Here is a 17,181-nt window from a genome sequence, read left to right as displayed (position 1 = left end):
TTTCTGCTTCCACAGAAAGAGACCAATGAGTCCCAACAAGCAATAACATTGGTTTTTAAAGGGATATAGTAAAATGGAAACAGACTATAACATACTAAGATAACTGTTGCTCCCGTGGCACATAATGACACATCCACTTTTAAGCGACCATGATAAACCAGATCTGCTTTTTGTTTGGTTTGACTAATGGCTGCGCTTCCTTCCACTCCCACGGATTCTCTTCCCTCCACAGCCTCACAGCGGTTGCTATCTGCTAGTAAGTGACATCATCTTTCTTATTTCCTGCTCATCAGCAAAAGGTGCCTGTCTGAGTCTATCAGGCAACAGCCTCTACTACAGGCAGTGCGTATTTCACTGCACCAAAGATCCCAGCCAATTACAGGCACTTTGGGTTTGATCACACCAGGATCAAAGTGAGAACAGAGATGTTGCTAAGCACGGGGGTCCTTCAAAGGCTGCAGAGGACTGCAACTTGCACCATCCCACAGATGTGGCAGATGTGTATGGGGCAGCAGCGCACATTGTGCATTCTGAACATGTTCTTCAGCTGTGCTTTTGCAACCTGGGAGCTCAATACATTCATTCTGGTAGCAGACTGCTGCTGGAGTCCTCTGTTAGCTCTGGTGCTACAGATAACCTGAGAATAAGTCCTTTGGATTATCACTGCATTCAGGAGAGGACTCACAGCAGCCTGCTTATTAACCTTTCCTTGTGGCTCAAAGCAGAAGAAAGCTAGGTGAGTAGTAAGACAGCAAGAAAAGGGGAAAAAAAAAAAGGAACAGAACGGCATTCTTGCTGTCCATTCTCAGTAGCATCATAGCTTTTTTCCTTTGCAGGTTCTTTCTCTCCCTTCCTGATAAAGACATGACCTAGGTCACTAATGGCAAAATGGTATTGGACTTAGGGTGGAGCGTGCAGGAGTGTAGTGTCACTCAACTAAATAAGGGCTGAATCCAAATCCATCACAGATGCCACGATGCCAAGCATTAAAGTATCCAGCCCTGAGGTTAAACTCCAGAGGTTAAACTCCAGAAACCCTGAATTATGGAACAATGGTCCCTGTGGAGGGTACGCAAGGCATGAAGCACTTCAGGATGGCACCCAACCACCCACCCTGCTGAGTGGAAGAACTGAATTAAGAGGAAAACGCTGAAGAAAAGATGACAAATTAAAAAAATTTTGCAATGGCTATGCTTCAGTGCACCATTAGGCCACTGTTCCACAATCCAGTATGAAACAGACTATGCCAGCATTTCTTCAAAGGCAGGACAAATGCCCTCCTGAGTTCTATTGCCAGGGATGAAGCATTTGCAATGGTGTCACACCTCATCCTACCCACTGTTGAATATCCATTTTGAACAAGAGCACAGGGGGAGGCTGATCAACCTTTCTCTGCAACTGACAGGGATTTGAACCTGACACCTCCCATTCCTGAGAGCACACCCTAACAACGGTGCTCACTCTACACTCCCATCCTATTCACCAGTCAGAGAAAGGGAGAGGGCAGCACTACTTATGACTTCCAACAAGTAAGGTGGGTGAAAAAAGATGCTTCTAAGTTGTAGTCACTGCTCCGAGAAATTCTCACACATTTTACACAAAGCATTCTCAAGGTAACAAGCACCAGCAATCTCTCCAGGTGAGGACAAGAGCACAGGATTCCCCTCTTTTTTCCTCTACCCTGCTCATGTATCAACCACTATGTTGGACATTATCCTTGCTCTTGTTTTCCTTCCTCTGGCTCAAAGCATCACGAAGTACATCTCCTGTCTGCATGCACATACAAATTCTTCCTTCTCCACTTATCTTTATAAGAAGCCTTAACAGTAGCTGAACACAGTATTTGTTTCCGTGGGCACTTTCTGAAAAAGAATATCGTGTGCCTACCATATCAAGCTCTTCACAATGGGCAAAAGGACATTAGTTGGTTAATCATGATCAAACTAGAACGGGACCTGCTCAAGATTCAGACTTCTAAGAATGCAAAGAAATATTGAACATCAGAAACAGTTTCCTAGGTAGAGAGGAAAGATGCACTTCTGAAACAAGCAAATGCTCCACATTGTTCTATTTCCTCTGTGTTGCTATTCTGGACATGGCTTTTTAATCCAACTCTAATATCTCTGCATTCACTTCACTCAGAGCCAGGAGGACTGTGAAGTTCTGTTTCTTTTTCAAAGGGCATTTTATACAGAAGTTAGGGTGATGAAGCCATAAATACATGTGATGGTCAGTGCAATCATAAAAAGTATTTGCTTTATAAATGTATGGCTTATCATAGAAGGGAACTTATTCTTCAAACAAGCACCCAATCATAGACACTATTTTTCCAAACTGATCTGGTGCTTGCTTCCATGAAGGACACCAAATGACATCTCCCTCCCTTTCTATGGGCCAGTTCCTTGTTTTGTTTTCCTTCCTCCCCTTAAATAACATACTAGTTTAAATACAAACCCAGGCAATTCAGAACTACCACAGGAACTGCAGGAATTACCTGTGATAGTCTACGCCCTGTGCTACATAAGTCAGAGAAGATGGCCATAACAGGCTGTGCTTAAATCATGAGTTCATGGATTACCAGTACATGACACAGACTATGATTAGACAAAAGAATTCTCAATAGAATAAATTATCCTTAAGCCTTTCTTCTAGGCATTTAAAGTACAACCCAGCAAAGCACAACACAAGAAAAGAAAGCCTTTTGTAGGCAACCCACTGAGAAGTCACTGTTTTGATTTCTACAGAAACAGAAAATTTTGTAGGCAGCTCTTAAAAAAAATAATACAATATACAAAAATAAACAAAGAATCTTTTTAACCTATTCCAAGCTAAAGTGGATATAATATCCACCCACAGATGGGCTGTTAACTTCAGAAACCATCTTTATATTTAGCAAGCCTCAATAAATCATATCTGAAAGCCACCCAGTAAGTAATCTTTTTGTTCAGAAAACTTACCTATTATAATGACAAATGCAAAACTAGCCAGTGTCAGTGATGATCCACTGTTGATCATGTTGATGAGCAGTTTGAACAAAGGATATAGCAACAATAAGGCCCAGAAAAGCCAGTTCAAAAGTGCCCATGGTCGATGGGGTGGTACTATAGGGACTGCTGGGTAGGTTCCTGTTCTGTAATATTCTTCCTGGAATGCATCCTAGTAGAACAAAGGAGAGCAACAATTAAATCCCCATCTGCCAACAAAACTAGCCATTTCTGACTCTGATGTTCCACCTGCTGCAGGCTTGTAACCACAGGGGAAGATCAAAGACCAAGGGGATGGCTGGAAAGCTTGTACTTTGAAGTCAATGAACACAGAGTCAAAAAAAAAGAAAAAGAAACGGGGGAAAAAAAAGGAAACAGCATACTTTCTTTCTCCTGCACATAGCAGCCTGAAAAATGGCATACCTGAAGAGTATAACAAGCCCAGTAAAACAAGATGGGTGATGGGATGTACACTCCTGCAGCAATGTTGAATCTCCTGCAAGAGCCACAGCCACTGCCCAAATACTGCTGGTAAGCCAGAGAAGTGTCTGGGCTACATGCTCAGCAGCAGATCCTCTGTTCCCTAATGTTTTCTCCAACCACTGCACTGCTCTAAAACAGCACCCACAAACCAGTCAGAAAAGGTGATCAGACATCATCTTGCCCCATACTCTGAAGAACACCGCCCTCTTCTGCCTGCTTTGTCCCCCAGTCTTGTTCACCTCATTCCCATCATGAAGCTTGTGGAAGGAAGTTTGGGTGCTGAACCTCTCTAAACAGTTTACAATCTCTCACTGGTTTTGACCAAAGGACTCTCCCTTTTTGTATAATATCAGGAAGATAATGGGGTGGGGGTTGTTTTTCTTCTGTTCTGTAGTGTGTGTTTTTTAAAGCACAGAAGACTCAGAATTCAGTACCTTCCTCTAGAGCCCACAGGGGTGAACAGCATTGCCGTTAGTGATCTGATCAACCAAAGATATCAAAAGGGGGTGGGGTAAAAAACCCTGCCTACTTGTTCAAAAGCAAAGATTATTAATCGGTGTTATCACATCAAACTGGTTAATTAATGAAGTCAGCATTAGACTGACATAAAAAGGAACTCTAGTTTAGTCAGAGTGAAGTCCTATACTTCTTCAAAGAAAGGATTTTTGGTTTCCAAAAATTCCAGCAAAGCCAAGATTGTCCTAATCAACACAAGAAGTTTATTTCTACTGTGCTACGACTTTACACTTACTTACACTCCAGCTGACATAAATAATTTTTTATTTATTTAAGAGCAACTTTAGCAATTAGAAGTTGCTACCATTTTATCTATTTCAAAGGGATCATTCAGCTTTAAGAGATTACACAGTAATTAAATACTGCACTCTCTTTACTGAGGTTAGAAAAATTATGACTGTTTTACTCATGCAAGTTAGATTGTACTGGGTTCAGTATAGCCAATTAATTAGTCATCTTCACCAGATCACACAGTGTACGAAGTTTTCTTTACAGTGCCTTGAGGACTTTGGTTTATAACTGCTTTAACAACACAGAGTTACTAATCATCAGTAAATTGAATTCTACGATATACAATTACGTTCCCAAATACCAGCATTACCCAGGAAACTGAAGAATTCCTATTATTGGTATTGCCATTAGAGGGCCTGTTTCTACAGAAAGCAGGACAGGCTTGCTTAAAACAAATGCAGCAGTGTTTCCCTTCTTGGCTCTGCATAGCATTAGGGGCAGCAAAATCACTGACCACATCACAGAGAGGTTTGAGACGTGGAAAACATATACAACAGGCAAAACAATGTGAAAGTCAACACCTCCACTGTGCATTTCACACCTTTGTGAGGGAACAGCTCTTCAGTTAAGATTCCTTATGCTCAAATATATTCACTTTCCCTGCAAAAGACATCTGTGGGTTAATCTGTCTTCTAAGCTTTTGCAAGAGTGCCTATGGTACCCATCATCTCAAGTCAGCCTTTGAACACATAACGTAGCTCAAAATTTCCCGAAATCACTTCACCTACATTAAGCTCCTTTCATTTCCCTGCATACAGACTTTGTTTCCAGTTTGTAATCAATCCCATCCACTCAAGTATTATTTTCAGACATGGAAACATGCTCCCTCTATTGGCCCCACCAAATTTAAGTTACTTCAGACAATGTGGGGGTAATGCAGGCAACATCCATCAGGGAACATCCATCAGAGGCTAACTGGATTCTTTCTCCCAGGAGGTCTGACGACAGAGGTATGCCGCTGCCTTTTCATGAAGAAGCCCACAAAGAATGAGTATCCAAAAATATAGTCTTTGTTCCCAAACACTGGAGTTCTGTACACATGCCCTCTTCAGCTATGCTTTGCTAATTCCCTAGGGCATTCCAGCATATATTTTCATACTCTGTTTTCCATGCTTCTCCTACAAGTGAGAAAAGTTAGAAGCTTGCTTTCTTTTTAATGGAAATTAAGATTCTCAAGCAGAACTTCTATTTCAGGCACCGAGGCTGTAAGGAGGTAAAAAAAGAAAACAAACATGTAAGGGCTAGCTGAGTTGTGACTATTACACAGTACCTCTTCAGACCAGGCAATAAGATCCTCAACTCAGTCCTTGTTAAAGTCAAAGGCACTCTCTAGCAATGGGAGTTTAAAAAAAATAAAAGAAATAAAAGAAAAAGGCAATGTGCAACAGAAATTGCACCTCTGTCATAATTTGGCATTAACTGATGCAGTGTTAGACATACGTGGAAGGACAAAATCCACCTCAGGTGAGGAAGAAGCCCATGGACACGGTGCTTACTGTAAGCCCGGAAAAGGAAGGAGAACAGTGTTTCATTTAGAAGAGCACAGTGTCATTGTTTATCTGGCAAGACTCTGCTCACGGCATTTGCAGCAGTTGCTAAACCAAAACATGAAGTACTAAGTAGCAAGAACATAAACATGCCAGATTCCCAGAGAAAAGTATCTCTGATAGAGGTACATGTAAGTGAGATCAGGCAATGACATAAAAAACAACAAAACAAGCTTTTCTCAAAGATCTTCACTCCTTTACTAATGTCAATTTAATTTAAAAGAAAAAAAAAGTCATAACCCTCCATATCCACTAATTACTGATTTATTACCCATTCCAACTGCTCTGCACTCTGATCACCATGAGTGCACAGGCCTTGACCTCAGTACCTGTGGCACTCCCCAGTCACTAAATCATGCTACTACAGCATAATTCAGCAGACTGTATGTAAGCCTTGAGAAAGTACTGAAAACTTATTAAACTCACTGAGAATAAGCAAAGGCACATGTAACCATAATGCATGATAAAATAGGGACTCTGCTTTCCAGTTGTGTGCACACCTTGTCTTGCTTTGAAACAGGAAATGAAGTGCTGCAACCAAAATAGACAAAAAAGGGGATGAGTGTGTATCTTACAATGAATTACTGCCCTTTGAATACAGATTTGTTACATTTTATCATAAACACTTACTGACTCTGAAGACAATCTGAAACAGAATTCATTTTTAGGAACAGCGCCTGGGCGGCTGCTTGTTATCTGACCTAAAAGCCAATTATCTTTTTTTTAAATGCAGGGCAGAAAGATAAAACGAAACTGCATTTTTACCCTGCAGGGGGGCTTTCATCATCTCAAAACTCTTCAAGAAGTCGTCCCTGCTCTACATTCTGCCAGACTGATTTTACAAAGACATAGGCTTCAGTAAACCAGGAATGACTGCAATGAAATAACAGTTTCACTAATGTAAAACAGCTGGAGAAATAGAGACGTCACCGTCAGAAAAAAATTAAAACCATCCCCAAACAAAAACCCACCTCTAATGAATCAAAAAAAATGCTACGTAACCAAAAAGGTTTTAGTGGAAAGGAAAACTAAACACACATTCCTTCCCTCCTTCCCTCCTTCTTCTTAACAGGAAACTATAGATTTAACCAACCAGCAAAGTTGCCATGAAGAACAGATATGAAGGATATTATGTTATACCGTATCATATAATAGTATATAGGATAGATGTACATTCTGTTTGCATTAGAAGGAACTGAGTGTTCACGAAAGACTGAATAACAGAACAAACCTGAAGTGAATAAGGGAAACTAAGTAATAAGGGATTCAGAAAAACAATTACCATATTCTCATTTATGTTCTTGTCTTACAAATGTCTAAATGGTCCTCAGGAACATGAAAAATGGCTACAAATTCATAGCAGTAGAAAGTGGACTTTTGCAATTTTAAGCAAAAGGACCATTTGCACATATATGCCTCTAGAACGAGTACGAGCCTGTGGGTAACATCCTGCCTTTCTGCAAAGGTGCTGGGGGTTGTGTCTGAATCAGGTGTTATTGGCACAAATTACAAGAAGGGGATCAGAGGCAAAGGTGGTAGATCTACAAGTGAGGTCTCAAGACATATTTGCTTTTCTCATTCCTGTAAGCAAGCTGCTTAGAGGGGCTATGAATTAAAACAGAAACAGTCATGGCATGAAACTGAGAAAGACTAGGACATAATCAATACAGAAATGCTAATGTGGTGTCCTGGGTAGAGCATGACAAATGGCACAGCAGAATTTTGCTGTCCCAGTGAGAGGAAACCAGAGCTATATTCTATCACTTCTAAATCCAAAGCACTGCTGCATTTCAGTCTGAATACATAACTTTGATCAATGTATTGAAGGAAACTGAGCTGCCAGGCCCTCATGCCATACATACCTATGACTCCCACTGATTGAAATGGGAGTGCTGACTGTATTCAAAAAGCACATCCCCCAACTCTTATCTCCTATATTCATAAAAACAAAGACCAGAAGAAACAGATTCTGAAAGACTGAAGGATGCATATGAAAGCATTTGGAAATAAGAAAAAAACTCCACCAGGCATCTACAAACACACAGTCATTATTATTCTCTCCTCATCCTATGTAATTAGGAATCTTAAACACATGCCTTCTATACACACAATGTGAAAGCAATTTATCAGCCTGTCCTATTAATATTGGATGTTTGCCTTGGTTAAAAAGACAGGGTAAAACAAGGGACAAAAATTCTAATACACTAAAAATATCTCATTTAGCGCACAAATTACTTCTTGATTAACAAGGTGCCTTTAAGGGGAAAGAAGACAAGACAGAAGATAATTTTGATTTTTGTATTCTTATGCAACTTTCTAGAGAAGAGTTTTAAAACTCCTCTATAAAGGCTTGTTTAAGCTTTTTTCCTGTTGCTCTTTATAAAGGCAATCATGACTAGTAGCACACGACCAGTTTGTATGCACAGAAACACCCACTCTAAGCCTCCAAAGTAGGCCCACTACACATGGACACTGTAAAGGTCTACTAGCAGTATAAATAATGGAGCACTAGGGCTCACAATTGCTACCTAGACAAAAAAACTAACCTTTTCTTGATATAGTTTGTGGAGCCAGGTAGAACATTCCTGCTCATCTTCTGGGACTTCCTCTAGTGGAATCCGCCTGCCAAAGGTAAACAAGAAAAATTCAAGAATATTAAATACTTTGTCTCCCATGAACAGCACTTGCATTATACAGACAGATTATCCATCTGACAGGAGACTTGCTACATTTTTCTCCTTTTTTTAACTTGTGGTAACAACTCCAAGATTAGCAAAGTATAGTTTGCTTCTAGAGCCACCTTCAGTTCTTAGATATATGTGGAATTTAGAAACTGAGATTTCTGAAATAGTAATGCATTGTGTTTGAGCTCACTAGAGCAACTTTCTAGATAAAGGTTTACAATTATCTGTTTCCAAACAAAGGTTATGAATTAATGAATTTTTTAACCCACCTATGAAGTTAAAGGCTGTACTTAATCAGCTAGGCAATAGAGAGAAAAAACAAACTATTCTTCTTATAACTTATGGTAAAGTTCTCTAGTGTTTCTTCATCAACATTTCCAATTCTTGTAATTTTTGTTATGTGAAGCTTGGTTGGATAATGTCCAGCAAAATGGCTCCTATTACTGAAAAATTCTCTCTTGACAAACCAAAGTTTTCATCTCATCGTATGAATTTTGGTCAAAAACCCTGTGACAGAAAAAATCTCCTACTAACCTCATTTAAGTACACTAATGGCAATATTTAATAATTTTACTTTTTCAATGTAGGATATATTTTAATTAATATCCATTAAGAGCAGCATCAAATTAACTTCCTTCAGCACAAGAGAATAACTTCTCAGTGTTGGGACACTCCTGTTTGCAGTTAATAAATTAACAGGTGTGACAGTACTGATTTGTTCCTTTAGTTAAAAAAGTCTTAAGGTGACAAACATTGCAAACCAACACAATTTAACACGGTCATCCAAATTTTGCAAAATTCCATTCAGTGCAACACCTACGGCACTTCAATAAGCAAACACGGAGGATTTTGAAGAACATCTGTGATAGTCCCCAGCTAATTGCCAAAACAAATTTAGCCATGAGGCTTACCCTGCCTGTAAGAGCTTTTCAAGAAGCTCAAAAGGACAGAAGAGTAAATAGCTACCCTGAGTTGTGAAAAGCAATTTCCATAGTCTGCCAGACTGACTCGCAGCAGGCTGGAATGGTGTAAATGGAGATACAGGAAGAGGAGACGCCCCTGTGCTCCACTGGAGAAATGGCCCACACAGGTAGGGCCAGCTGCTCCTCCATGAACTAGCCAGCCAAGCTGTGTACACTAAACACAAGGACAACCAGGCTAAGCTACCAAGTGGGAGGAGGAATCAAGAGAAAGTTTCTTTTTACCCTTGAGCAAAAACAGTTCTGAAGAAATATTTTTTCAAACAGGCAGAAAAGGGGAGGTAAAAAGAAAAGGTCACCCTATTCCATTTGATGTTGGTATCCAAGATAAACCAATTGGACCAGCCCACTATAGCTCTAAAGGGGTTATGATGAACTCCTGATCACTTGTGGTGTCACTTTTAGGCTCCTATGCTCCAACCCTAAACTATCTCATGTCCTGAGTGCCTGTAGTATGGGTGCTGCTGGTAGAACCTCACTTGGGAATCGGCTCATTCCCATTAAGATTATGGGAATCCACTGGGGTATTCATCACTTATAGAAACATTAATGAAAAGGAATCCAAGTAATGTTTTTTTCATTAAACAACCCCCTGGTAGGGAGGGAGCAGCAGGCAAATACATCAACTATACCAACAAACAGAGATAGGAACAGTCCTCAGCCTGGCCTCCACCAGAGTTGGAACTCCTGTGCCAGAGACAGGTATAAAGCAACTCCATCTGAACACTTAGATGATGTTTGATATTCTGGCCAAGGGAGTGAAAAGAGGCCCTTCTGCTGCTCCTGAGCCAAGAGACAGACAAATGAATAAAAAAATAACAAACAAAAAGTAGGGTAGACACTTATGGGTTCCCCACATATTTGCAGTCACAGAACTTTACAAGAAACCTTTCCCATCCAATAGGAGTTTTTATCTGAAGCTCTGTGAAGCCAGGTTGGTAGAGATTTGCTTTTCATCACCTACTTGAAAACATTCCCTTATTTGTCCAATTCCGACTGCAAGTACACACTCCTGTATGCTAAAAAGGAATTAAACTATGGATTACTTGCCTTACATACAAATCTGCATGATATTTTTTTCCATTTAGAACTCCCAGCAATGTTGGATTTTCATTATTTCTAAAATTGAGGGTAGAATCGTAGACTGCAGAAACTACAAAAAGAGAAACAGGTTATGTGATTACAATAGTAATACAATGGAAATAAGCCATTATCTCTCAGACAAGGAGAATATTTAAATAGCACCACAGTTTGAGCTGTCACCAAGGTAAAAATGACAATGGAGCACTCAACATGCAGGATTTAAGAAGGCCTTTCAGTGACCCTTTCAGAAACTGCACCAGCAGAATGAAAAGGTCTGCTCTACACCCTTGCCTTCTTCCCCATCAGGTGCAGAATGACGGGCATACAATTACAGTTTCTGACAGACTGTACCTAGGACTTCCTAGGAGTCAATGGTTGAAAAACTGTTGTCTGTCTTGACTCACTGTGAACGATGCAACTACCCCCCTAAATAAGGGGGGAAACAACCAGGTAGATACACACTTTATAAACAATGAACAATATATACCCTTTGACTAAGAATAGGTAAAGTGTGTGTGTGTGGGAGACATCCTACAGCAGAAGGGCTTAATGTAACTATAAATTGCTGGGGTCAAAACCAACCCCCCTTTTATGTCCCTTATTTGATAACTCAGGCAGTTGCTATAGGGCAAAGGCAGACACAGAATGACAGACCACATCTTGCATGAGCTGGGCTGCTGCTATGAAGACATGCAAATGTGACGTATATAACATACAAGTTCCACTGAACAAAACTGCAGCCAAACTTTCAGTGTTGAGAAAACTGTTTCTGCAGTTCAGGACTGAGCAGTTACAGCAAAAGCATTTGCAAAGGCCAATTGCAGTTAAACCAGACAGCATTAACAAGCCGTTTCCAAAGAGAAAACATTCACTGTTAAACCACATACAGTGTTTCAAAAAAGTTTTTCTGAACACATGCTTATTTTCCTGATGTCACAAAATTACCAGAGAACAATTCATTTTCCTGACACTGAAATACGCTGTGCGTCATGGTATGAGTTCTAAGATCAATGACAGCAAAAAAACTTCTCTTTTTTTGTCACATGATTAACAAGCATTTCACCTGTAGCTTGCTGTATTTTAAGTTTCCTGCTCCAGAGTTTTGCAATAATGAATAAAAATGCATGTCATGAACCTTTATTGTGAGAGCTCTTGACCCGCCTAAGAAAGACTTTTTTTACATAGCACAGATTTGCTCTTGGTTTTGAAACCTCTCTAGTTATAGAGAGATAAATACGGCTTGGTCGCAGCATTCAGCTCCGAGAAACTCATCACATCATTTGTCACTCCAAAACAGAATGCAAAGCACAGAACAGCTTCAGCACTGAAAGGAAATCCTGAACACAAAGGCCAAACCCCTGTCACTGCATACAGACTGTCCGTCGCACTGACAACTCCATTCTTTTCCTACTACAGTTAGATTCTTAGCCCAAACTCAAAACTGCAACACATAAGCTAAAATCTACTTCTAGCAGACTACTCTCCCTGTACAAGTAAGAAATTACTTTTTTTTAATAAGTATCTGCCTCCATTTTTAAGCTTCTTAGCACAGAAGGATTTTACTAATCTACTCTAATTTACTAATCCAATGTAATTGAATGAAAACAAGGGCTCAGTTTGGTTTATTCAGGGTAAGCTTCTTAGTTTATTCTTTAATAGCATTATTCTAACGACAATAGGGATGCAATAAAGCAAAGTATGATATACAGAACACTTGTTCTTTCATTTTTTTACAAGATATCTCCATTTGAGTTTTTATATGAATTGGCTTTTGTTCAGACAAATTGGAAGATGGTTCTCCTGTTCTGAAAAAAGCTTCTGCAGAGTTGGCCAGGAACATCTTTATATGCTGACAGCCTTACAGAATCTTCCTTTTCTCCAGGGAAAAAAAAAAAAAGAAATCCTATTCCAGTTTGCAACTGGTATATAGTTTCATATTTAGTCCAGTCCCTTTTAATAACACATTGAAATCTTTTGGTGCAAAGCAGTGCCAAACCCAAGACAATGACAGCACGTGCAGGAGTAAAGAGACCTCTGTTATATCCAGATATAACAGAAGATAACTAAAGACTTCAGCTTTTTCATTCTGAAACTGTAGGAAAAGAACAACAATAGAAGTGTCAAAGAAAAGGACTGCATGAATTTAAAATTTGCCAGAAAGCTTCCACAGCCAAAGCAGCACTAGCATGCTGTGTGAACTGCATGTGCATTTTGCAAGTGGATTTTGTAATTATATAATTAGAACTGGACCTCTCATGACTTTCTCATCCAAAAGCTGAGGAGTCCAGAAATTTCACTTTCTAAAACAACTAAAAAATAACTCCATACTATCTTGAAAACATTGCAACAACTGTCTCACTCTTGGGCTAATATAGGCAGCATCAAATGAAGTTTTCCTTCATTTGTGAAATATTTTCTATGAAGAAATTATATCTTAAAACCTCTTTTTCATTAAAAATCAAACACAAGTCTTTGAAAGCCGTTTCAAAGGCTCAGAATAGACATAGATCATAACTAAACCGAAAATTTTTCCAGCCGAATTGCTATTTCCTGTCAAAAAAGTCTAGTTTTTTTTTTGTTTGCTTTCTAATCTCTGCACAGTTTTTTTTCACATCTTTAACTTTGTTCTCTGTACAGCATTCTGACAGAGAACTATGTACTTAAAAAGTAAATAAAAAAGATTTAATTTCTTAACTTCAACCTAAAAGAGAAATAAATCTTCAGATTACGCATCTAGAGAGGATTCTTCTTACTTAACTGTCCTCTTGAATTTCACACATTATTTTGTGGCCATGGAGGATCATGCCAAAATTATGGTGGATCATCTGACAAATCAACCTACAGGGAATGAGTAGACCTACATGCACCTTCATACTAGCACACAATGATCTGAAGACTGCAAAACGGAGGGGAAGGTACAGTGGAATTCACTGTACTTTTGGTATGTTACCACCTTGACACAATCCTTTGATTTGCCATTTCATTGCTCTGGTCAGCTTGGTCAAAAATCACTCATCTTCTCAAACTTGGTAACTTTCTCTGGACGATGACTAGAAGCCCACTTGAAAACAAATAATAATCCAGGACTAAAGTGCAACTCAAGGGAAGAAAAAAGTCATTGCAAGACTCTCAAACACTGTCATACTGAACTCCATGAGAACATCACTCTGGAATTTATTCTCATGCGTTTTCCCTAGGACAGTAGTTCCCAGTGTGCACAACTGGAGGAAAAGGTGCACAACACAACTTGGGCTTATCTACAACCCATCTTGAGGCACATTTTTAAATACAAGTCTTCACTAAATAAAAACAGTTGAAAGGAACTGCCTGATATACACCCAGGCAATAAAAGTAACAGTTAAATATATCTTTTGCAGTATTTATGACATTTATTTTTATGGTAAATCATGTATGAGTGTTTTAGAAACGGATGTGTGCTTCCATTTGTTTCCATGAACAGTACAGGTAGCAAACAGCAATTTATTAAGACAACAAATAGCTTCTAGAAATGAAGCTCCTGGTGACTGTGTCTCTACTACCATAGTGGGAGAGACGGTCACTGACAAAATTATCAGAAAAGTTCAAAAAATATTAAAAGCACTTCTTTAAGAATCAAATTGTGTGCAGAGGTCTGAACTTGTGAAAGTAAATCTCTGAGAAGAAAAGAATTCCATTATCACTTCAGAAAGAAATGAGTTAGGAGGGAAGGTCCTTTACTTGTTCTCTCATGTGAAAGATATTTTTATCCAAACATATCTGCTTATGCTGACAGAAATGGCATCACTGGTATGGAAGCAGCTTCTCACGTATGTACATTGAATAAACTCCTTCTGAAGGTAAGTTTTTCAAAACAGATGGACTTGCCAGGCTCATGCCACCAATGTCTATTTCTGACTACTGGAGAAGTACTTCAGAACTACTTCCAGAATAACTGCATCACAGAGCATTAAGAGCTGATACAAAGTTTTGAAGAGGACCAACCTGTGATCACTGCTACTATGGGTGAATTACCTCTACAGACGGAAAGAACACCATCTATCCATGATATAGTGCTACAGCCTCAAACAAGTGCAATCACACCTTTGTCAGAAAGAAGTGGAAAAAAACCAGACAGAAGCTCTGTCACATCCAGCTGTGAACTGGTCCAAAACCTGTGGCTTGATTTCATTGCTACATGGTGCTCCGGCTCCAGCCAGGGCCACCACCCCTTGTGGGAAATCTGAAAGTGCATTAGCCTAAATAGCAAGGCCCAAAATGGATTCGGGGAGCTCAGCACCAGTCTCTCATTTTTAGAGATGCACAGGGATACTCCACTGCAGATTTGACCTAACTTCTAGATAGAGCTTACATTTCTAGATTATGGACTGTCAAAACAGACTCCCATCACATTCTCTTTTCAAAAAACATGCACGGACTTCCTTGTTATCTGTATATAATAATGTTACAAGGAGTTCTAAAAATAAGACATTGATTACAAAGGTTTTTCAAATGCTCGTCACATGTACCCCTTGTCTCTATAGGAGAGAAACATATAATAACCCAGACAATAACCCTCGTATCTCCATTTCATTGCAAAAAGTGGCAAGGCAAGTAAATCAACACATCCAGAAAAACGTGTAACACTGATATGGGGTCATCAAACCCTCAGAGGTCTGTTGGTTGGGTTTTCAAGCTCAACAGTTTTTGTTGAAACTGTATATGAGAAGCTACGGCTCTGTGCTTCTCCTTGAACCTCAGAGGAAGTACTACCTTCTTAGTGGCCTTACATTGCCTCATCTAGAGAGTCACAGCTTCTGGAGTGAGGCAATGACACACACTCCCCTAAGTATATGAGTAATCTAGCAATCTTGGCCTTATTTTTCTGAAGGTATTTCAAATATTTAGGATCCTAGTAAATGTTACTGTAGCGTATCACATGAACACCAAAAAGTTTTTATAAATGTCACTTGGGTTCCCTACAATTGCTTCCTTTTGAAACATATTCCCACAAATCAGCTATTTGTCCACAATCATGCCTTAATTCGCTTGTACTACACAGAGCAGTGAGAAAAACAAAATCACCACCAAAATACCCTGTCCTTGATTCCCAGCTCAGGGCATTAGAGGTCGCAGAGTTTTGACTCATCTCTTCTTCAGTGCCTCAAGTCTACCACCTCCCTGCCCTCAGTCAAACAGCCACCCTTATTCAAAAGGCAAGGTTAAACTGTGCCCTTAAGGGGGTTACTGGATGCTTCACATATCTTACCTCTTTCTTCATGTATCAGAAAAGATCCAAGCTATGCTATCCATTTTGGGGGTGGAAAGTTGTAGGTGCCTGGTAAGCTACAACAGTGATATGATCTACCTGACTCACAAGAGGATATGTAGAAGAAATATGACAGATAGCAAGACAGCTGACTGCAAAGCTTTTTTTACAGCAACTATCCCAGATATGCCACATGAAAATGTGTCTTCAAAGACAAAAGAAGTTTTGATATTATCTTCAGTCAAGCTAGAACATTTTCTTCTAAACCCATAACCACTTTGTCTTTCTTACGCAAAAGCCTTTTAACAATACATAACTCTACCAACCCCCAAAAATACCGTAATGCTATGGCTACTTAGCACTGTCTTTCCTTTACCCATGAAGTCCACAGCAGACGACTTTGATAGATAGTCTTAGCCAAAAAAAAAATCACTTCAAAGGCAATGTGTGCAATATTCTTACTGATGTCATCTTAAAGGTGGCAAATGCAAGTAACCAGACATAACTGGGGGATGGGGAGCTAAGAACATTAACAAAGAAAAACTTACTTCATGTTCTGTAATTCAGAAATAATTTGTTTAAAAATTTTGGCTACATGTATCTTCAGTCAAGGTCTACTCCCCTTCCTCAGCTCCACAAAGAAACTCTAAAGAGCAAATCTATACAGGAATTTAAAGCAGAATATTTTTTTAAAAATTTAAAAATTATGTCATTTGAGGCAGGTATTTACCACAAGGAAACATTTTAAGAAACACTGCCTCAGATTCTCTACTGATGCATTTGCTTCATTTAGAATAGAATAGCTTAGTAAATACTAAGAAATACTATCGTTTGGCAATAGGTACAAAATATGCAATTTGAGATTTCCCAGTCACAGTCACAGTAACAGAAAACGAAACAAAAATAATAATAATAAAAAACCCCAAGTTGCTTCAGGACTTTATTAGTAAAATCACAGGATACTGGAAAAAAGGTCAGAGAGGATCCCAGGGCTTTTCTGCTAGGACTCACGCTACAGGAAAAAGAAAAGCACGGCAAACTGACAGTAGCTGGATGAAATAACCATTTAGCATTTTTTCCCTGTGACTTTCCTTACCTACATTTCTCAAACACTGCACGGTGACAGCAAATCCTTTTGTTCGTGGCAGTAGGTGATACTTGAGCTTGGGCAGACCTTTGGCTTCGGCTACCTGCATGCTAATTTGGTGCTTCTGTTCTGTGAACCTTGTGCCCTCGCAATGAATCAGGAACTAAAACCAAGAGAGAACTACAGTTAGACAGAAGCTCAGGTCTTCTACATCTGACTGAGCAGAGGTGTCTCTAATTCCCACCAGCACAGTCCAAATTAAGACTGCTAGCAGGAACAGT

The 17,181-nt window shown here is 39.4% G+C and overlaps 1 protein-coding gene across 4 annotated transcripts in view; it reads right to left on the bottom strand.

Moving 5' to 3' along the window:
- AGPAT4 (1-acylglycerol-3-phosphate O-acyltransferase 4) overlaps positions 1–17,181 on the bottom strand; it is a 71,102-nt gene that overhangs the window by 7,496 nt on the left and 46,425 nt on the right. For all 4 annotated transcript variants that reach the window (XM_027729510.2, XM_039380806.1, XM_039380805.1 and 1 more), the window contains 4 exons: positions 16,910–17,063; positions 10,536–10,638; positions 8,368–8,443; positions 2,958–3,156 (listed from right to left, as the gene is read on the bottom strand). In XM_027729510.2, the coding sequence (XP_027585311.1) occupies positions 2,958–3,156; positions 8,368–8,443; positions 10,536–10,638; positions 16,910–17,063 (532 nt within the window). The remainder of the gene's footprint in view (positions 1–2,957; positions 3,157–8,367; positions 8,444–10,535; positions 10,639–16,909; positions 17,064–17,181) is intronic.

This window comes from Pipra filicauda, unplaced genomic scaffold, assembly GCF_003945595.2.
Source record: "Pipra filicauda isolate LSUMZ 115617 unplaced genomic scaffold, ASM394559v2 scaffold202_size1376763_pilon, whole genome shotgun sequence".
Taxonomy (NCBI): Eukaryota; Metazoa; Chordata; class Aves; order Passeriformes; family Pipridae; genus Pipra; species Pipra filicauda.
The sequence above is the reverse complement of the archived record's forward strand: the minus strand, read 5'-3'. Positions and strand labels throughout refer to the sequence as shown.